The sequence below is a fragment of the Cygnus atratus genome, chromosome 7 (genome assembly GCF_013377495.2).
Source record: "Cygnus atratus isolate AKBS03 ecotype Queensland, Australia chromosome 7, CAtr_DNAZoo_HiC_assembly, whole genome shotgun sequence".
Taxonomy (NCBI): Eukaryota; Metazoa; Chordata; class Aves; order Anseriformes; family Anatidae; genus Cygnus; species Cygnus atratus.
Genome location: NC_066368.1, coordinates 5611524 through 5634331, shown reverse-complemented (window position 1 = coordinate 5634331; position 22808 = coordinate 5611524). Strand labels below are relative to the sequence as shown.

Genomic DNA, 22808 nt, shown 5'->3' with positions numbered 1-22808 from the left:
GTCTGGAAAGATTATTTTCTTAGCAGGAAGAAGGTTTTTACGTAGATTTGTGTGAATTTGACACAAAGCAATATGAGTGCATAGTAGGTGTCTTGAATATGTCTGTGTAAACAATGAACAGTTTTATATGCCAAGTCTTTACAGTTCTAAATTTTGAACACTCTCTAAAAATGCTGTATGGAGTAGTATATTTCCTTGAACATGGAGTGCATTGAAGTCATTCTGCTGCAGTAAAGTTTTAATATACTATTGGGTAATATAAATAACTTACCGTCATAAAAAAAAATACAAAAATCTTAATATATTTTTAAATGCCACAAATACCAGTTTTTCAACGTAGATTGTTTTGTTGCTCAGTGTTTTAACATTTTTATTCTTGTTGTTCCCCCAAATACTGTTAGATGGATTCCTTGTGATGCATAGCCAATACAGCTGTTTAGGATCTATATGTTGCTCAGTTTTACTTCTTGGATTGCTAGGCTCATTTCTAAAACATTGATTTTTGTCATGATTGTATAACGAGGAAAAATGTAATAATACTGTAAGAACCACTGAGTGTAGAAGAATCTGGATATGGTTGGATTGTACCGAAAAATAAACCATATTTCTAGTTGGCAGGAGTCTTTAATGGGTTTTTAAGGAGTCTTCCTGTAGTAGCTCATGATTTTGGTGGGTTTGATAGTCTTAATTAAAATTTGAAGTCAAAGTCTGTTAAACTGGAATTTTGAAGGAAAAGGCTTTGTACGTGCCTTAAACTGAATTTTTTGTGTACAGCTGTCTGCAGTCAGTAGTCTTTGGTCTTTGCTTATCACAGGGGCCTGTCCTCAGCCCAGCTGGATATAATTCATCAAGCTTGCAGGGGCTGTTTGAATCCCTTTCAGCTATGGATTGTACTGGAACCCAGTCACACCTCTTGGGGAAAATAACTCAAAAAAAAAAAAAATGATGCATAATAGATATCTCACAAGAATATTAGCATAGGTAATGTTTCTGTTGTAGCTTTGTATACAAAAAGGCAGTTGTTTTCTATGTTTAGGTGAAAGGCATTGCTTCAGCTCTAGGTATTGTTAACTGGAACCCATGTAAGAAATTTTTTCTGAGCGAAAGTTTGGTAATCTGTTCTTAAATGTCAAAATATTAATGAATGTTTCTTAGCTGTATTCCTTAACGTAGCTCTAAATATTAACAATGTATTGAAAAGCCTCCATGTAAAGTTTCAGTGCACTTCAGAACAAGGAATACATCTGTCTGTTTTTCTCTTACAAATATCTGTGTAGGGAAAATTAGACTTATTTTAAAATATGTACATCCTTGTGTGCATTATCTTCTGGTAAATGTTGGGAATAATCTTGTCAAAATATTCTGCAAGTAATAAGCAGTAGATATACTGAACGAGCAACTTCGGAAAAAGCTAAACTAAGGGCTTGAGTAAGCAGGTCATCCAATTTGCTTTAGAAACTTGTTTTCATTTCTTTTACAGCAGTTCAAGTGCATCACCTTTGTATTCTCCAGTCTCGTTCTGTGGAATTCCTGTAGGAGCATTCCAAAATAAACTTCCTGACCTCTCACTAGACAACATGATAGGTAAGAATATCTTCCACTAATTACTGCTACTGGTTTTTAGGCCTTTTGAATCCTTGTACATTTCAGCTTACTTAAGATTCCATATATTAGAATTATTTTTTACACAAATTAAGTAGTAATTCTGAAAGAAAGAAATACAGTTCTCGTTTGCTAAAGAAAATATTAGATTAATAATTTCTAGGCTTTTATATTGAGAGCCAACATTCAAAAAAAAAACAAAAGTAGAAAGAAAAAGACTCTTGAATTCTGTAAGAAGACTGAAATTATTCCACTTTTTCTTCCCCCCCCTTTTTTTTTTTAAATGTTAGGAAAGAAAGTTAATATTGCAGTATTGGAGAAATTAGCTGAAGTACTGTGTTCCAAAAAGTTGTATCATACTGAGTTCAACAAGAAGAAATGCCTCTTTAATAAGCTTTGATATTTTGTATGTTTAGATGATCTGTAATTTTTGTTTTATGAACTCCTGTGTGATAACTTGCTGTAATACCAGATGAAAATTGAATACTAACAAGAGCTTTAATTTTTAAGCAGGGCAAGGGACAGTTGCTGGAGAAGAACAGTTAAAAAGTTCTTTTCTGCAAGAAGTGCACCTCAAATTTTTGCTGACTGGACTTCTTTCAGGACTTCCTTTGCCTCCATTTGCTATCCGTATGTGCCCACCTCTTACAACAAAAAACATTAAACAGTATGAGCCACTCCTTGCTGTTGGTAAGTATCTTGACTAGCTTATCAATTGGTCTGCAAATTATATATTCTAGATTAAATACAAATATAGTATTAACAAAGGAAAAAAAAATCTAATTTTGTTCCTGTGTAATTAATCACAAATAGTGACCCTCATATTAGTTTGCATTCAGGGTTCATAGAATTCATTTCAGATTCATTTTTCCTGCCTCAAGCTAAAGTAATGCTACGTGAAAATTTACAATATCTTAGCAAGATTGTGTTTATCTTATCATCATATATATGTTCTAAGATTTTTATATAAGCTGTAGCTGTTAGAACAGGTGAAATACTAAGATTAAGAAGCAAATAGGTAGGTGTAGAGTGCATTTAGAGCAACGTCTGTAGCATTCTAAACTTATGGTACCTGAATGGCTCTTTAGGTTTCCATTACTGTGTTTAAATAAAGTTGATGAGTGTAAAGGAAAAAGAGGATGAGTAAGTCTTCCCAGTGTCTAATAGAAAATTGTAACTTTAAATGTTTCAGGAGGTATTTGATCTACTTGAAGCTAATAGCTACTAAGTTACTAATTTATAATTTGAAAAAGGTCGTTATTTCAGGGATGAGAAAGCAGAATTACTTTAATGATTTGGTAAAATCTACATATGATTCTCCCCAGGATTACTGATGGATAACAGTTAATATTCTTCCTTGAGGCATTTGCTCATCTTGAGTAATCAAAACAAAATCATTCCTTTCTCCTGCTACTGTGTATGTTGTGAAAATACAAGGAGAATCAATAGATTTTCTATAGGCTCTACAAAGACAGATTTCAGGGAAATGTCTTGACCCAAACTGTTTTTGCTGGCTGCACGGAACCTTGGAGGGTATAATATTTGGGATTTAAACACTAGAAATCAAAATACGTTTTCTATATTTTTTTTTACAATAGTTACATGTGGAAAAAAGGAGAAATAGCTGTAAATCTTGCGTTTTCACTAAATTATGAAAAACAAGAATAAAACTGGTCTGTGTGTGTATATATATGTATATATATTAAAATAATCACTTTTTGTAGGTACAAGTAATGGCTCTGTCCTGGTGTTTCATCTCACAAGTGGTCTCTTACACAAAGAGTTAAGCATCCATTCCTGTGAAGTCAAGTAAGAGTTTCATTTCTACTATAATCCTTCTGGGAGACAAAATTTAAAACATCTTATGTTGAAGAAGCAATGTGGGGGGGGGGCGGGTCTTGTTTCATTGTTAATGGCATTCAACAAAATTACCTGTTGAGTAGTTTGACCTGCCAGTGATTTTGCTGAATGTAAGCAGTAATGCAGTGTCAAAATTAGAGTGAAAATTACATTGAACTATAAATATTTAAATTGTTTCTGTGCCTGCTGATCCAGGATGCATATCAGCTACTTGCAGTCTCTTTAGCACACTGTGGTACAAAGAAGTCTTTTTAGCACAAGAAAGTCTATTTCAGAGTCTTATTTGTAGTCATGACTAGCACATTATGTTCTTTGAAATAATTCTGTTTTGTACACCAAAATTGATTTCTTTCGCTCACTTGTGTCTGAAATTTCTATTGAGACAGGTCTAGCCCTAACTGAAGTCAAAATAATTTTACCTTTAAAAGATTTTAGGTATTGAATACAGGACTCAGTATTTGTGTAACCTAAGTAGGAACAGAGTAAGTTTTAAAGCTGTTGTACATGTTTGGATTTTTTTGTTTACACAGTGGCATAACTAGTGGCAAAGGTATTCAAGATAGTGCTGGCTAGATATGTATTTCCAGACAGGTTTAAGTATGAAAATTAAAATATTTATTTTTAGTAGTAATATTAGTAAAAGTGTATATCAGAGTTGTGGCATGAAGCCTTCTTCAGGCTAACATCTTCATTTTACTGTTTGTTCTACAAAAAGATAAGAAGAACAGGTGTTTCAGAATAGCTAGATCTAAGAGAGTTGATTATGTAAACCTGCTTTGAATCTACCACCAAAATCACAGGAGCATATTTGTACATACTTGCTTTTGTGGTGTGATTAGTAGGCACTAATCCATTTGAGGGTTGGTTGTTTTTTCTTCTTTCATGCCATTAACTACTTGACAAAATTATTTTCATTTTATATTCTGTTATGCAGCCTAGGTGGATACTATTGCTCTTTTTTTTTTTCACTACAATGATTATAGAATTCAAAATTAAAACCACAACTAGCACTTCACAGATTTAATAATGGGGAGACAGAAGGAAATATACTTTTGAAAAAAAAAATGATTTTATTTTTATCTTTTATTTCATTTAGGTTCTGTGTATTATTGGAATTATTTTTACTGGGTACTTTTCACTTTGCAAATTTTTTGCAACGTTTGAAAAACGTTCAGAATACATTGTATTCCTAGCAACTGTCCTCACACTAATGGTAATTCTAGAATAAAAAGTGATTGTGAATTTTGTTTAATGCTCACAGTCATAAACTGTTATCTGATTAAATCTTTTAAATATTTATTTTAGTTTCTTTGTCCAGATCTTAGTGGTCTGAGGACTTTCTACATAATTTTCACAAGTTCAAGGGAGTGCTTTAAGCAATAGAGAAAAAGGCACTGATTTTTTTTTAAATTAACATTCATGGAGTGCAATGCTTTTTCCTTCAGTGAGAATTTTTGCTTTACATCTAGAATGTAGATAAGTTGCATAATGCCTCTGTTTCAGTTTTAACTGAAAATACAGCTTCAGGGAACTCCATTATTTTAGTATGATAATACCCTGGAATTGTAACTCAATGCCAACAGAATTTTCAGTGCCTTGTAGTTTAAGACAAAAATGTAATAAAACTAAGGATCTTAATAATGGCAACTGTCACTTTTATGTCAAATGTGCTAAAATATCGGCCAATGAGATGTCTAGATGCTAGCAATTATGACGCTTTTTTTGGAGGTGAAAGTGATGTCTTTTTTTTTGGTAGAAGATACATATGTGGTCACCTGCTGATTTTTTAATTTAATTTTATTTTTTAATCAGATCTCTGCAGATCTGTATTGTGTTTAGGACGAGGGAGAATAGTTTTTCTGTCCTAGATAGTTCATATGCAAGAGTAACCTTGAATATTCATTTTGTCCATGATTATTACTTAGCTATTTCCCTGTTTCATTAGAACTGTGTGGGTAAATACTTTTCCTTTGAGTTCAGTTTGCTTTTTCTTAGGAGTACAGGGCAAGAAGAAGCAGAAATGCTTCAGAGCACATGGAGATGAAAAGTTAATCAGGCTGTGCTAGGAGCATAAGTGAGGCAAAAAACAGAGGAAGATCATAGCATGTGTACTGGCTGGAAGAAGCTGTGAGGAGGAGGTCAGTTTGTTCCTTTAGGATACAGAGAGTGTAATTAATTCTTAACCATCCAGTAGCTAATCCTGTTACCTGACCTGTCTTCTAAGTGGAGCAGTCTAAATTTTTTATAAGCTATTAAGGTAAGATAGGTGATGATAGTACATGTTCAGCACAGAGGAGAACATATGCTTCATGTACATAAAATGCCTGTGGTGTAGCTCCTTGTTTGCTGAAAGTGGTGTGTTTGCAATGCTCATTCCCCTGTAGGTAGCTATGACTAGAGCAGTACTTCTACACTTCTCCTAGAGCAGTACTTCTCTCTTTTTTTTTTTTTCCTGAAGCTCAACAAGCTCAAGGTGGCAACAACCTTAATTTTTAAAATTAAAAATTAAAATCTCACTGACTATAAGTAGAATGTTTATGGCCTGCAGGCAAAACTTGAGAATTGCTGTATTACATCCAAGTTTTGACAGCTGAATTGAAGATAATGCTTTGGGAAACTGCTTTGCAAACAGTCATCACCTTGAAAAAAGACACTTTTCTCACATAGAAAAAGATGAATGTAAAGTATCTGCCACTTCTGCCATACTTTGCTCTACACTTTAGCATGTTAGTGTGCTAAACTTGTTTCTGTGCATTTGTAAACATGCATCATCTGATAAGGGTAAGCAGCGTAGCAATGACATCCTGCGTATTCAGTTGAACTCCAAAGTTGTCATTACGGAAAGTTGTGGGGGGCAGAAAGTATAAATGGGTTCAAGAAATGAGTGGGCTGTGAATAGCTTGGGAGTCTTTCAACGGCTTTTACACAATCTCTGCAGCTCAGGAACTCTCCAGATTGGTACTTAGCAGGAGCTAGATGGGTAGACTAGAGGGAGATCCATTGCTTACCCTGGAAATGAGGCTCCTTCCTTAAGAGTTTGCAAATACCCAGCAAGTCAAACAGGACATGGGTGAGATTTGATTTAAATCAGATGCTCTACGGCAGCTGTAAACAAGTCATCAGATTTCTGAAAGGATCTTGTTGAGCCATTTCACAGGCGCTGTTGGATAGTTACGTTTGAAATCAAAGTTTGATTTGTGTTGGCTATCTTCAGGAGGGCCCTGAATTACCAGAATTAGCATGTTATCCATTGATTATCAGGAATCATTGTGAAGACATTACTTTCAAATGGTGAGATTTGTAAGATCTTTTCAAATAATAATAAAATTTGAGGCTGAAATGTCACACGTTACTGCAATCGTGGTTTTCTATTAAGTCTTTCTTGTAATGTTTCAATTAATAATTGTGTATTTCTTGTTTTGATTGAAGTTATTGGTTAAAATTTCATAGGCCCTGGTGGGGAAAGAACTGGGTCCTAAATTTTTAAACTTTTCTTGAGAACTTAGGAGTAACACTTCACATTTTTTTTAATAGCTTGATCTAAGAAAATAAAGATAAACATGGCTATAACTTGTATGTATAAAATATTACGGAAATGGTTTTTGTTTTCTTAGGAAACTTCTACTTAATATGATGTAAATTGGATTTATTGACAGTAAATCATAAATATGTCCCATATTTCACCTATATTCTTGCAAACAGACTGTGATTTTACAAATGATGTAACTGAAGACCTAGCTGTCCTGGAGACAGTTTTTAAGTAGTCTATGTTTGAAAGATTTGAGGAAAACCTAAATCCTTTCATATCTGTTAAATTTAACTTGGACACAGTCTCAGTTTTCTTTCAGATTAGTTCTTGTTTTAATTTGCAGGTAAAGCACTCAAATATTTATGCTGGCGCGAAGTGTGTGGGCTATGGGGAGGGACGGGGCTGTTGTGTTTTGGAACAGTACCACCTAGCGTCGCTCTCCATCCTTTTGCTGCCTGTGGTGTATCTCAAGAATTACTGAGTGAAGAGTTTCTGACATTAGGTTGTAGACATTGAGACTTTACATCCTTGTAACACCTCAAGGTATTTCGGTTGTGGCTGCCTTTGCATTATCTAAAAGGGCAAAAAAAATTTTTGGTTGTCAGTTTGTTTCTGATACCTTTGAAACCTGTTCAGGGCCTCCCTTCTTTTATCGCCTTTGTTTCTCCTTTCTCTGGACTGCAAGATACATATCTCCCTGCCCTGGTATCTGTATGAATATTTTTCCCTTTCTCCATGCTGAGTTACTTGATAGTTCTTCCCATCTGGTAAATCACCGGTTTAATCAGAGCAGTGCCTTTAGTCTACTGTAGTGCTGAGTATGTGAGGGATTTTTCACAAAAGCTACCTATGTTTCTAACTGAAATTTTTGTTTAACCAAAGAACTTAATTATCAGTATAGTCCTAAAAGAAAGCTCATTTTAATTTTCTTTGGTAACTTTGTTATTGTATTTGTATTGTAGTTGTAAATGTGTAGCTTCTTTCTATGCTTAAATATGTTTCCATAAACTTTAGAAAATTGCTTCTATGCCATTTTCAAATTGAAGAATATGCATGAAATAAAAAGCTGTTTTTCAGTCTAGGCTATTTTCTGACCATTTGACTATTTCAGCTAATAAGCTCTGTGTGCTCTCTTCTGATGACAGGGGAATAGAGTGGATAAGCTTGTCTGGTTTTATTTCCTTTGCCACATCAACACCTAACAATTTGGGGTTAGTAAGGAACGAGCTGCAGCTGGTGGACCTACCAACAGGTTAGTATTTCCCGAGAAATCTGTACAAGAGGCTGACTGACACATTTGCTGGGGAGTCACAAATTAAAGTTCTTACAACTTTTTTTTTTTTCTTCTGTTGTCATGATAAAATAGTACATAGGAACTTAACTGATTGTGCTCTTCCTTGTGAAAACCACATAATGTGTTCCAGCTGGTGCTCTATAGGCAGGCTTGGGACAATACCTTTGTACAGCTACCCGAGGCTTGGACTAAAAGCATGTGCGTCAGCAGGAACCTTAGGAGCATTCACACAAAGAGTATTAGTGGTGTAGATTGTTTACAAAATGCGTGTGTTTCCAATGTGTCAGATCCTAAGTCCATTGTTTCAATGTGTTCTTCTGAGTTTAATATTCTTAAGTGTTTCTTGAAAATGTCCTTTGTTCATTTGTTTAAATAAAACAGAAAAGATACACAACTTTTAAAATTTGGTTCATATGATTGTGATTTTTCACTCAGCTTGTAATTCAGTATTGAAATATTTATAATAATGAGTCATAAAAGGTGCAGTATTTCCACAGGTAGACAAGTTCCAAGTAAATGGGAATACCTGATGCCTTAGCCCATGGTTTGCTTTAAAATGTTATATTTCCTCTTATAAAGCTTAAAAGAATGGCATAGCTGATTAATTGATTGTTGGTTCTTCCATCAGTAATTATCCCAACTTTCTGTTTTAGGTCCAGGGAAACTCTGCTGATTTGTATTTAGTTCATGAGCACTTACACAAAATTCTCATTTATGTTTCTGAACAGAGATAAGGAAGAAAATTCCTAAGGTGTTTGATCATTACTGAAGAATACAGAGCTGGAAGGTTTCCTATAGGCTGGCCCCTGACATGGGAGTTCTAGCTAGGATTCTTGATTACTAATCTCGTGCCATTAATATGAATAAACCTAGTTATTTAGTTGTGAGTAGGCACAAGAGAAGTAAGTTTGAAAACCTGAGTTTCCCTTGAAAGCTCAGGAGGGAGAGAAGCTTGTGTAAGAGATTCTATGATACTCTGGTGTTTGTAGATCATTAGCGAAATAATGGTTCTTCTGAGTGTAGAATGAGTTGGTACTTCACCATGGAAATACTTTGAAGCTACTTCTAAATATAATATTATAGCAAAGTTTATTTCTCTTACAGAATTTGAAATTTACTCAGAATTTTTTCTCAAAATTCCTCCTTGGGAAACCAAGAGTGGATCTCATTGTATATGAGTGAAAAATGATAACTCTTTGAACACTGTATAGATTTACATAATGCTGATTATGCAGTTTCAGTCGTTGTGCTCCAGAAACAAGTTAGGAATTATATTAAACTGTACAGTTTCCATTATGATTCAATCCTTTGAAATACAGTAAAACTTTGACAGTGACAAAACAATGTCAGATATGCAGGTTGCTTGGAGATGTTCTAGTTCAGCATGGTTAAGTATTTCTGTTTTCCTCCAATGTCATTTCTGTGATCCAGGCAGGAGCATTGCATTTCGTGGGGAGAGAGGCAGTGATGAGCCAGCTATTGAAATGATAAAGGTGTCTCATTTGAAGTAAGTATATTGTAAGCTTTTTACTGTGGTATATGCAGATCCTCATTGCTTAATAGAAATAACAGAAATACCAGGAAAAAACACTTCAGATAGGATAGACGAATATGCAACAGCATCAAGAGAAAGCATACTCAAGAGCAAAAGCTGTGTTTCTGCAGTTGACTTTGTCACACACTTCAGAATCCAATCAAAAAAGATTGCTTTACTTTCTTTTATAAATGTAATTAAAATAGCATTGAGTTTAATAAGACATTGTCTCTACATTTTCAAAGTTTTCTCTTTGCAATGGAGAAAAAACAATAATGTTCTCTAGCTTGTAGAGAAATATTTTGGGAATTGTGCATGTGGTCCAGAGAATTTAGGAATTCAGCCATATAAGGTCTTGCCAATACATTAAAAATTAAGAACAAAAGTGTGCTTAGATAGAGAGACTATAGAATGTTAAGTGAGAACAAGAAAGTTTAGTTTGTATGAATAGAAATTAGTTCAGTTGAGAAGAGTGCGTAAAACTACAGAGCTTGTTTGTATTTTCATGCCACGTGAAAAGTAGGAGATTGAAGGTGTTATTACTAATCTAGCTGTACAGTTGAAAGGTCTGAAGACATGACTGACAAATGGTTCAGTTTAAGAGGATTTTATGTTCGTTTATCACTGGATTAGGGAAGTGCGTCTGGAGTAGAGAAATAAATCTATCCAAACCACAGACTTAGTATGTCTTACTGATAGATTTGCAGTCATCAACTCATGCTGAATATGGCTAAATTAGAGGTGCTGCTGCTTTCTCTGGATTCCTTCCCTTGCCTCCTGTACAGTAACTGAGCAGTGCCACCAACTTGACAGAAATTTCTAAGTCTTTTAGTCGTCAAGGAGGACCTTTTTTCAGACAGTCTTTGCACCAAAGTAACTCAAGAAAATCACAAACTTTGGGTTGGGATTTGAGCCAAATTAACGTACTCTGTACCATCTTAGTTTTTGAGGTGTTTTTTTTTCTTTTTTTTTTTTTCCCATATCAGCACTTTTTGAGAGCGCTGACAGGAAAAACGTGTGAGGTAAACTGCTAAAATTAAAACAGAATGATTATTTCTGTTGTGGTAAATTCTTGTGTGTTTCAGGCAGTATCTAGCTGTGATATTTAAAGACAAACCACTGGAAATCTGGGATGTCAGAACATGCACTCTACTCAGGGAAATGTCTAAAAACTTCCCTACAGTGACTGCTTTGGTAAGGAATAGTCTTTCTTACTGTTTGTTGAATGTAATTTGTTGAGATAGTATAAAAAAATCTATGAACAAATCTGTATCAAAATGTTATATATATAGCATATGCATAAGTGCTTTCCCCCTTCCTTTTCCCTTGTCTGTTATCAAATTTGGTAAGAAAAGGAGATACTTGATGGATACTTGATCTGCATTTTGAGTGATGGAGGGATGTGTCAGAGAAAGCAGTCTTCATTGAAATCATTATAATTAACAGAAAGTTCCCCAGTAAATTCAGGGAGTAAATGCTTGTAATGCTTCCTGAACAATTTTTCACAGGAGTGGTCACCTTCTCATAACCTGAAAAGCCTGAGGAAGAAGCAGCTAGCAGCCCGCGAGGCCATGGCCCGGCAGACAGTTGCATCAGATACTGAAGTTAGCAGCGTCGAATCATCTGTTATCAGGTATTTGTGATTCAGATTTGTATGTATCAGTTTGTATGTATTTGTATGTATCAGTTGTTTTTCCTCTCTATGCTGTTGTTCTACAGAACAGAATATTGTGAGCTGATTTTTGAGTACATATCAGGTAAAACAACTTTCTGGGCCTCCCTTTAGCTTTTAGGTGGGGAACTCTGGTTTACTGCTGAGTGGGAAAACCAGTATACCAAGTGGGACTTGTGTCTATCGCAGCCCATTAGTTACCCGGTTCTTGAAGTAAAACCTTTATTTGCCCTTTGAACTTTTCCACAAGTGTATAAATAAGTTAACTGTTGTTTCTGGTAAACTGTTTTGTAGGAAACGTGTATTTTTTTGCTGCTTCTGTGCATTAAAGAGAATTTGCCTTGCAATTCTGATTTCAAGAAAGAAAGACTTGTCTCATTGTGTTCGCTTTAAAGCTTGTTACAGGAAGCTGAAAGTAAATCAGAACTGAGCCAGAACATTTCTGCCAGGGAGCACTTTGTGTTTACGGACGCTGATGGGCAGGTTTACCATCTCACAGTAGAAGGAAACTCGGTAAAAGATAGTGCAAGAATTCCTCCTGATGTAAGTTCCAATTTTCTATATAATGCTATGATATGGTTCCAAAATTATGGAAAAGTTAAAGAATATGTTTTCAGATTTATTATTTCTGATGTGCATAAAATGAAGTCTGACATCTGGGCATTTCATTGCAACAAGAGATAGAGAAGCGATTTCCACTGCTTTAAACCTAAGATTTTTCATGAGGATGACTGACATGAAAACTGCTTACATTGAATAGAATTCTTTCTGTTTTAACTGAGAAGCATTTGTTTTATTAATTTCATAAATATTTATATATGTTAATGAAATACTAATGTTGAAGTATTTGTTCCTGTTTGGCTCTGTTAATCACAATATTTTATTCTGCTTCTGAAATGTTTCCAGGGAAGTATGGGTAGCATTACATGTATTGCCTGGAAAGGGGATACCTTGGTTCTTGGAGATGTTGATGGAAACTTAAACTTCTGGGATTTGAAAGCTAGAGTATCCAGGTACGAGTGCAAATTAAGTCTGGCAAGCATGAGATGATGAGCATTAGAATGGTTTTATTCCTTCATCTTTGTCCTTCACTGTAGGAGATCATCTGTGGTATATGAGGGGAAAAATGCAAGGACTTCAGAATAAAATTTCAGAAAATGCCTACTTTATTGCAATTCTTTACATTTAATCTTTTGTATTTTCAGATGAAGTAACATTTTATCAAAGTTATAAAATTAGCTAGATATCTTTCTCATTAGGTTAAATCTGCAGTGACTTCTCAAAATGTTAAGTACGTAGTAATTTTTTCGGGCATTTAATCTTATTACTTTTCATGATACTTTGGATAGCCATCTGTGCCTGCGTGCATATATACGGATTGTTCTCCTCATTCTATACAATATGAGGATGTGTAATGTTCACAGAAAGGATTTAATTGCCCACAATGTTAGGTATGGAATGATGATAAAAATTCTTGTGCTATTTTATTCTTAGGGGGATTCCTACACACCGAAGCTGGGTGAAAAAGATACGTTTTGCCCCAGGGAAAGGAAATCAAAAACTTATTGCAATGTACAATGATGGAGCAGAAGTTTGGGATTCAAAAGAGGTAAACATGTTGTGTTTTGTTATGTGCTTTTTTGAAAAATATACTTACTGCTTCTGAAAATCATGAAGAGTCGGGGATTAAGTTTTACCTAGTCATGATTTCTTGCTGATAGTTGTATAATAAAGTTGTATGGCTTCTCTCAGAGGACCTACAGTTCTTCTAAAACATTTTTAAGCTGTCATCAACTGAGAAGTACCTTTCACTCAGAAAGCTGACAGTGTCTCAGAGATGCTCTTTGTCATTCTCTTGTAATGTTTTTGAGACAGACATTGAAGATACCAAAGGGCTCAATATCAGAATTTTAATATTTGGACAAGAAAGTATTGTTACTAAAGATTTCTTAACTTCTGTGTATATTAAAGAGTATGCGTATGGATTTAATATATCGGAATACCAGAAAGTTAGGTAGTTGTTAATTAACATTGTCTGGCTTCTCATATTATTAAAAAATTCTGTAGTAAAGAGATGTAATAAAGAAATGTTCAGAAATCTTCTGGGGTTTGCTTCTTAGTTCTGCCAGGGGATTGTAGTAACCATGTGGAAGGAAAGATAAATATACTTATTTTAACTTAGCCCCGTGGAGTAAGTTTAGGTTACAAAACAAGATTATTTTTTTTCTGCTCGCTTCATAGTGAGCGCTAGTTCCTAACTCAGACACTGAATTTGAGCAATAGGAAAATCTCTACTGATGATTATAGTTGGACAGCAGATATGACCAACAACTGTGAATTGTGTAAGAGGAGCAGAATATTAATTAACCCATGAGTCTCTCCTTCAAGACCATTTGAAGAGTTTTAATGCCATTGGACATTCTTCCAGTAGGTTTTCCTCATCTCTTTCTGGGATGAGAGAAGGAGTTTCCTACATGGAAGCATTTAAAATGCATTAGTGATTTCAGGTGAAAATCTTCCTAAATATCTGTAAAAATAATAGTCTCAGGCCTATTATCCTTATAATCCTCTCCTTAGAACTTCTCTTTTGCCAACAACCAGTTAACCATTATTTCCACATTTTTCTCTCAATTCCCTCGGTGCTAATGAAGAGTAATCATGCTCTATAGTTGTCGTACATTACATCTTTCTTAGCTCCATGTTTTATTCTAGAACAAGTAAAGGGAAACAGCGGAATACTGATTGCAGTGGAGGCTTTCTTAATATTTCATTATATTTCTTTACATTAAAAATAGTAATGTTCTGTGATATTACAGAACGGTTACAAAATCTCTTAACTACTGGTTAAAATATAATTCAGGTTTTGTTTATCTCTGAGTTTGTGAACAAGTAATCACCATATTCCCATAATGCTACGTTCATATTATGTCTAAATATATTTCTAGGCAAGGTCAATATTTATCAAGAAAGTTTATGAAGAGCGTGAGTTAATTGATGAGACGTTGCTTCTGCCTTGATGTCTTTATGTTAGATTAAGGGATTGGAATTAACAAGGGAATGTACATTTCCACCAATTTGCCAAGGAAATCTTATTTCAGAAAAGATGACAAAAAGACCGTTATGCAGCTGTGCTCAGAAGAATTTTTTCTTAGTTCTTGATTGGAAGAAAGGACAGGTTCAGCGCAACCAAGTGCCATACTTCCAGGTTTCTAAATTTCCTACTCTCCAGAGGAGACCATCGTTAAAATGATTTATGACTAACTTCACCTTTTATTGCAAATTTTGTGGTATGCCTCATGGGCATGTGACAGAGTTTTACACCGCATGATGGAGAGCCTACTAAAAATGAAACATATCTCAACTTTTCAAGGTACAAATGGTGAGCAGTTTAAGAAGTGGAAGAAATGTCAATTACCGGATCCTGGATGTAGACTGGTGCACTTCAGACAAAGTGATTTTGGCCTCAGATGATGGGTGCATTAGAGTTCTAGAGATGTCCATGAAACCATCATGTTTCAGAATGGATGAACAAGACTTAATAGGTATGTTGATTTCTTTTTTGTTGTTGACTGTTAGATAATTCATTTTGAAAGCGGACAATAAAAATGTTAACCAATTTTAATAGAAAATAGAATTGTTGAATGCAGACAATTAGGTATCCCTATAGTGTTTTTCATAGTTGCAGCTAAATTTTGTAGGCTTAGGACATGTGGGTGTTTTTTCAGTACAAGCTTAATCTCCTGAGTAAACTATATTTTTTAATATCTTACTTGGAATATAAATTAAAAGAATATCTAAAAAGCATCACTGAAATAGGTTACATTATTTTGAAATATTTGATATGTCAAAAGTCTCTTCTGATATTTGCAGATATGAAAGGAAGTTTGTAGACTGATTCATTGCCTTTTCATAGTAGATTTTCCTACTGACTTCTGAAATATTAATGCTGTTTGACATTTTTTGTCATATGTTTAAGTAGAGAGTTAAGCAGAGAATTTAAATACTTAAGGTACATCATTTATTTATTTTTTTACTTTTACATTGTCAGTCTTAAGGGACAGACAAACTGTGTAGATAAATAGTAAATGCAGGAAATTATGAGTTAGAGAATACAATTTTTAAAGCAGGAATCAGTTGAAATAGTTGTGCAGTGAGTTGCTATTCAAAATGAGTAATGCTTTGTCTAAATTGCTATTATACTTGTTAAATATTTTTATTCAAAGTAGTGTCAACTTTTCTGTAAAGAAACCAAGTTAAACCAGATAAATGATCAGCTTAATTACACAGTTCTTTGTGTACCTAAATGATAGTACCTTAAAGATGATTTCCACACATGCGCAATTCTGTTACTGATCTGGGAAACTCCAAATGAAAATTAAAACCAAGTCCTTGCCATGATTTAATAAATTACAGTTTCTTTCCGGTAAGCTGCTGGTAAGTAATAACCCAGTAACTAAGAAACCTTTCTGGACTGAAAATTCTGTCAATTGACGTTGTTTGCTTTACTTGTGACAAACCACACTGGCAGTAATAATACAGACTTGCATTCATGCTTGAATATATTTGCACAGAATCTTTACGTAAATAACATTCCAAAGATATACTGCCTTGTTCTACTACTTATTAATTTTCTTCAGCTGGGGGCTTAAAAACAAGTTTCAGTGTTGTTTTGTAAGCTGACAGCCTCTTAGGTTACTTTCATTAAAATAAAATATTTTTATTTCAGCTGTCAAACAAGTAATTTGTCATGTTGTTTCTTGGACATCAAAATTCACTTCTCTGTAATCTAGCTGTAGCTTTTAGGCATTTAGCAATATCTTCTTACAAAACCCTCAGAAGTTAATATATTGCAAGACTTAAAACAGCCTGCTGGCATCTGCCTAATGCAGATAGAAGTTTTTCAGTTTCATATACCAAAAAGTGTTTTCCAATTGGTAGGAAAAAAATAAAGAAATTCTGAGTTTTAAAATGAGATTTATCAGAGTAGGTTATCTCCCAGTATAAATAATAGCACTCTCTACCATTCTGTTGAAATATCAATATATATGTAATTTGCTCATATTTATAAATTCTCACATATCAATTCGAATAATTCTTACTCAAGTGGGATTTTTTTTAAACCACAATACAGTGTAGCATTGTACATTTTTAGGCCCTCAGTATTGGAATAACTGACTTCCATTTGTTAATTGAAGTAGAGATGTATTTTAATGGTTGTAAGTTTATTCTTTTAGTAGTGATGATAGCTGCTTTAGTACAGCAGAATGCTCAGTTTTGGACCTACCATTAACTTTTTGGCCACCCTGATAAAAGGGAGAGGTGTTTCTGAGCTACAGTTTGTTCCATGTCTTTGATGTTGGTTATCACAGGAGAGTGACCTGTGCACTTGACCTCTTGAGAACTCATGTCAAAGTAAGGCCAGGCTGCTCTGCAAGGGGTGATGGAAGAATACTTGCACAGGATCATCCTCAGAGGAAAATGAGATTGAATTACAACAGTCAGTTTCACCAAGAAGCATCACCAAACTGATGAAGATAAAACAATATTGATGGATAAATAAGTCTTCGGTATTGTTACCCAAGTCCCATTCTTTCCAAGGCAGCTACTCCAAAATATTCTTATTTTTTTCTGATTCTTACAATAAAGTACCCTATAGAAAATTAAAAAAGGATGAATATGGTCTGTATGTCCTTGAGCTTGATCCCAGAACAAAAGGCTGGGGTTTTAACATAGTAGTCTTAGAGTACTTAAGAGGTTCCCTTTCTTTAGAGAAAGACATGATAGATTTTGAGGGCTTTTGTTAAACACCTTTGCTTTTACTGTTTTACTTTAAGCCCAGGCCATCTGTACAGGTTCCCTAGAGCTTGTCTAATCAGGTATTTCCAGGAAATAATTAAATTGCCTCATTATTGTACTACTGAGGAATGTGAAGTTCTTTCCTTTTTTTTTTTTTTTTTTTTGGTGTTCTAAATAACTGCTTTTGTTGTGAGCATTTTGGTCAGTCCTGCCATGCCTCATTAATCTTCTTAAAGCATGTAGATTCTGGCTATGACGCACGTAACAAGATTGTGATGTGGAGAGCTATGGTGTGGGGTGTTTGTAGGAAAACATAATTTATCACAGCCTTTTTTATCAAATAAATGTTCTGTAATGTTGAACTATAAAAATTTAATGTTCTAAAACCAAGCACGCTGAAATAACGGTACGCCAGGATTAAGGTTGCCTGTGATTTAGGTGTCCTTCTGCCTCTATACTGCTATATCTTTTAATTGCAAAATCACATCTACAGGATTCCTACATCATTCAGTGCATATGGAGTACAGGGAATTGCTGAATACTTATTTAATAATGTAACTGGTTCGTATGTGTTTTACTCCTAAGTCACTGGGTAGCATTTTCTATGGATCATCTAAACCTTGTATTGAATACAGAATTACTGATTTTTTAAATGTGTATGACACAGACAGTACTATAATTTTCATTTTGTCTCTTTGCAAATATAAACAGGTATTTAAGTTCACAACATCCCTTTGGGGCGATGAGTATTAACCCTCGTGGTATATTGCAGAAGCTACAATTGCAAAGTAAAAGTAAAATGTACATTGTGCTATATTTTGGTATAGCTGTATGAATTTTCAAGCATGCCTTTGTAGTAGCAGTAATTATCATGTACAGCTGTACTTAATGCCAGTATATTGCATTCCAGAAGTCTGTGACTAAATTTGATATGGAATTCTGAAATGCTCATTTGAGCATGGTTGATAACTCTGTACCTTCTATGAAATGTTGTTGCTTGAATGTAACAATAAGCTTTTATCTCTAGTAACCCATACTGTGGATATGACTGTGTGACTTACGATTTTCTTCTGGTGCTTACAAACAAGGTGGTACATTTTATGGTTACTGAACAGAGTATTATTGCATGTTAGCCACTCAACGATGAATCTTTTCCTTTTGTTTCAGAACCTGCATGGTGTCCCTATCTGCTTGTTCCAAGGGCTTCATTAGCTTTGAAAGCATTCTTGTTGCATCAGCCGTGGAATGAGAAATATTCTCTAGATGTTATGAACATGTAAGGAGACGGTTCTTTGAATCCTACTCCTACATCTTTTATCAGTCTTGTGCAAATAACTCTTGGGCAACCTTCCTCACTCTTTGGGATGGTCAGAAAGATAATAGCTTCACTTTAAAAGTAATAAATAGAAAAGGATTTAAGGTCACCTGTTGTGTTTCTTTCAACTTTCAGTAGCCCTTAGCTATTGAAAACTGATGTCTGCTTTACAGTATTGCCAGGTTATATTACTTCAGAGAACAGTGTGTTCTCTTCATGAAAAAAGTTAATTTAAGAATAGTTAGAGTTGGTTCCCAGAGTCTAAGTGAAAGTGTCTTAACTGATGTTAATATAAAAGGTATGTTGTTACTTATAGTGAGCCATGTTTCACATCATAGTGGGAGCACCTTTCTGTATCCTTTATTGCATTTACTGTTGGTGATCAGTGACCCATAAAATTTTGTAGCTGCAATAGTTGCATAAGTATATGCTCAAAAGATTCTGCCAAACAAGACTAGCAGTATATAAGAATTACACTCAACATAGGTAATAAACATAAAAGCTCAAATCAAATATTCACTTATTTGATACAAATAAATATGAATCATATAGCAAACAAGTTATTGACCATAAGAGAATGGTAGGTCATGGGACAAACAAAAATGAACAAAAGGAGGTGGAGGAGTCAAATTCTTACAAAATCTTCAAAAAAGGGTACGTGGAAATTCATAATGCCTGCTTGCGTTGCAGTGAGGATGAGATTACTGCTAGAAGGGCTAAGTAGTTGCAGGTGCTAAGATAACATACTTTGTAGAATAAGTAAAGCAGAAGAACAGGGTTGAAGATAAGACTGCAAACAAGGAATCAAAAACAGGAATAAGAGGTTTAAAATGTAAAGGAGAGATGCAGGACAAAAATGTAATTGCTAAGCCTTCAGTATTAGTATAAGAGAAGAAGGCGGTTTAATAGTGGGCTTGATGTTGGCATATTCATTAGCATCAAGGGTAATGAATAAAAGAAAAGGGGGAAAAGAAAGATTGGTTGTACTGAGTGAAGTTGAAAGACAGCAGACAGTCTTCAATTACTATCGTGAAACTAGACAAAAATCTTGCAAGAAGTATTTTCTTAAAAATATGCTGGGTTGTTTCCAGATATGCTCTTGTGTTTTTTTGACTAATAATAATGCACTTTCTTTACAGATAATACTGTGAGCTTGATAACATAAGAATCCTTCTTTTTTTTTTTTTTTTCCTAATTCAGAGATTACCCAGAGAATGAAAATGTCAAAAATCTCATTCAAGAGCAGCTGAATTCATTGTCAAAGTAAGAGCTTCCTTATTAACATTTTAGTAAGGTAGTGAATTCAGATAAGGCAAAAAAAAATGTGGCAATTGACAGCTTAATAAAAAAGAATGTTTTTTACTTCTCTAAATATAAGCTTTGAGTAATGACAAATATTATTTTAAGTGGTTAATTTTTTTATTTTTATGTAACTCCAAAAGGTGATTCATTTTATTGAGATCTTATACATTTATTTTCTCTTATTAAAAGATAAACCATAATACAAAAACAATTATTTTTTCAAATAGACAAACTATCTCAAAGTATTTTGTTAAATACTGACTCAATAGTCAAAATGTACTGTTCTGAATACATATTGTGATTGAAGTCAGTATTGATTTTTTAACGTTAGTTTACTGTAGTAGTGATTGCCAACAAAAGATTTAAAGATACAGATTAAGGTTAGTATGTAATTTGTAACAGGACTGTGTGGTTGTAGTTGGCTAGGCAATACTCTGTGATGTATGGTACTTTCTTGGTCTACACTGTATTGGACACTGCTACTTAAATACTCCAAGGTTTGTTGCTCAGTCAACTCTCAGAGAAGGAAAGACAAACCCGTCTAAAAAATCTTCTATTGAGGATGTACTTCCAGAGTAATGTTCATGTTCATTGCTCTTCTTACATAGAAAACAGATTTTGGCATTCCATTTAAGCTATGAAAATTGAATTTGAAGCTTTTCCATTTTCCTTTTTCTCTTTCATTTAGTAGGATGGAAAAAAATAACTTAGGGTATTTTTAGCCAATCTGAAAAATATATAGAAAACGAAAATTAATGCACTGCATAATTACATAATTATTTGTAATTAATTTTGTAATTTGTAGAATCAGTGAAGATTAAGTTACAGCTTTGTATACACCCTTGTGGTTGTTTCCATTATTGCAAGAGTAAGGTGTTCCTGACAGACTCACTGTTGGTATTTAAGCAGGTAGAGTGACTTACTCCTTGAGATTTCAGACATGTTGAGTTTTTTCAGTTAGCAAAAGTTGTTTTTTTAAACACATGGCATATATTATGTAACAAATGAAAAAAAAAATACAGTCTTACACAGCATTTTACATATTACTTACATCTCTTTCTTTTTGCAGTGACATAAAGAAACTGTTGCTTGATCCAGATTTTACTCTGTTGCAAAGATGTCTCCTAGTTGCCAGGTAGCAGATATTCAGATAACTATACCAAATGTTTCTTAATAAAATTCTGATCCTATAAATGCATGTGAATTTGTTAAAACTTAAGGTGTCAACTAATTCCGGGTTAACTCAGTGCAGTTGCTGGAGTACTTTGTTACACGTGTATTAGAGTATTTTTCAGGACTGAACTTGAAAATTTTACATTATTGAGACTGTGTTTTATTTGATTGTTGGATATATCTTCAGTCAGTCTTCATCGTTCTTTCATAAATGCTGTAATGTAGTTAACGTTATACTTGTACAATGACCCAAGGCATAATTCAGAACTTCTCAACACAGAATAGATTATATTGTAAACAAGGGAGGGCCTATTTTCTTATTTGAAATGGTTTTTTTTCTGTGTCATTCTTCTGCCTAAATTGTAGCAAATTTTAGTCTGTCTATATTCAGAGATGTTTTTTCAAGCAATTATTAGTAACTTTATTGTAGTTTTAAAAGGATATTAGTGATTAAATGTAAAATAATAATTAAAAAGAATCCACATATTTGTAAGCTAGACGTTCAGTGAGTTTATTTACTGTTGTAAATGTTTTTGGCCAACTTCTTACTTACGTAGCTTGCTGAATATTATGGTATAATCTTTTTGTGTTGTTTGTACCATTGATAATGCAAAATACTTGTGCCCACAATAATGCATTCTTTGGAAAAAGATATTTTAAATTTATAACAATTTTTATGTGAAAAGTACAGTCATATTTCTCATGCTGATTTCTATCTTCTCAGACTGTATGGAGATGAATCTGAACTGCATTTCTGGACCATTGCTGCCCACTATTTGCACAGCTTATCCCAGGAAAAACCTGCAAAACCAACAAATGCACCTATCCTTCAAGAACAGTTGGTTAATCCATTGGATATATGTTATGACATTCTATGTGAAAATCATTACTTCCAGGTATTTCAAGGAGTTAAAAGTAAACCAAAACCAAACCAAAACAAAATTTAATAAGAATGTGATCAGAACAACAAAACCTCAGCATTGTAGCATTCTTATTATCGTAGAGCTCTTCTTTGCACATATTTAACTTTATAATAAAACATACAACTCTGAATGAAATCACCCCCTATTATTTAAAAATAGGAAGTTCTTGGAACTTCTAAAATACTTCCTTATTTTTTAAATTGCTTGGTTCTCTCTCTCTTCTGTTAATATTATCTTTTTATTAATATTATCTAATAATATTATCTTCTGTTAATATTTTTTTTCTTTTTCATGCAGAAATTCCAACTTGAAAGGGTAAATCTGCAGGAGGTGAAGAGATCAACATATGATCATACCAGGAAGTGTGCTGACCAACTTCTTCTCTTGGGCCAGGTTTGTGGGTAATATTTGAATTTTTTTTGTCCTTCTCTCTCTGTTTTATATACTTACCCTGCTCAGCTAAAGTTATGTTTGTTTTAACTCGTGTTGTTTCATAGTCGTCTTCACCCAGTGCATAGTTTTTACTGTCTTAATGCATTACATTGCAGATGCAGTGTAACGACATGGTATATTGTAATGTTTGGTGGTACTTTCTTCAGACTGTATAATTTTTATGGGAACCCAATAAAAATCTTTCCTTGCATTTTGTGACTAGAAAAGAAAAATTGCATTTTGAGTTGCCCAGAGGTAACTAAATAACAATATTGTTGGGATAATTTAGTCTTCACTTAGTATGCTCGTTTTATGTCATAATGGATATGTCTGAGCTGCTCGCTGAATGGATGAGCCTGATATGAATAGGCCGAAC

The 22808-nt window shown here is 34.0% G+C and overlaps 1 protein-coding gene across 4 annotated transcripts in view; it reads left to right on the top strand.

The window, feature by feature from the left end:
• WDR11 (WD repeat domain 11) overlaps positions 1–22808 on the top strand; it is a 44527-nt gene that overhangs the window by 14553 nt on the left and 7166 nt on the right. The window contains exons 9-24 of one of the 4 annotated variants that reach the window (XM_050712026.1): positions 1481–1584; positions 2116–2292; positions 3327–3411; positions 8137–8243; positions 9717–9792; positions 10905–11013; positions 11328–11452; positions 11887–12034; positions 12398–12504; positions 12986–13100; positions 14862–15033; positions 18455–18563; positions 19803–19865; positions 20974–21039; positions 21802–21973; positions 22298–22393. In XM_050712026.1, coding sequence (XP_050567983.1) covers positions 1481–1584; positions 2116–2292; positions 3327–3411; positions 8137–8243; positions 9717–9792; positions 10905–11013; positions 11328–11452; positions 11887–12034; positions 12398–12504; positions 12986–13100; positions 14862–15033; positions 18455–18563; positions 19803–19865; positions 20974–21039; positions 21802–21973; positions 22298–22393 — 1831 coding nt within the window. Of the gene's footprint in view, positions 1–1480; positions 1585–2112; positions 2293–3326; positions 3412–8136; positions 8244–9716; positions 9793–10904; positions 11014–11327; positions 11453–11886; positions 12035–12397; positions 12505–12985; positions 13101–14861; positions 15034–18454; positions 18564–19802; positions 19866–20973; positions 21040–21801; positions 21974–22297; positions 22394–22808 lie in introns of all 4 variants that reach the window. The other 3 variants (XM_050712028.1, XM_050712027.1, XM_050712025.1) reach the window with 3 other exon arrangements.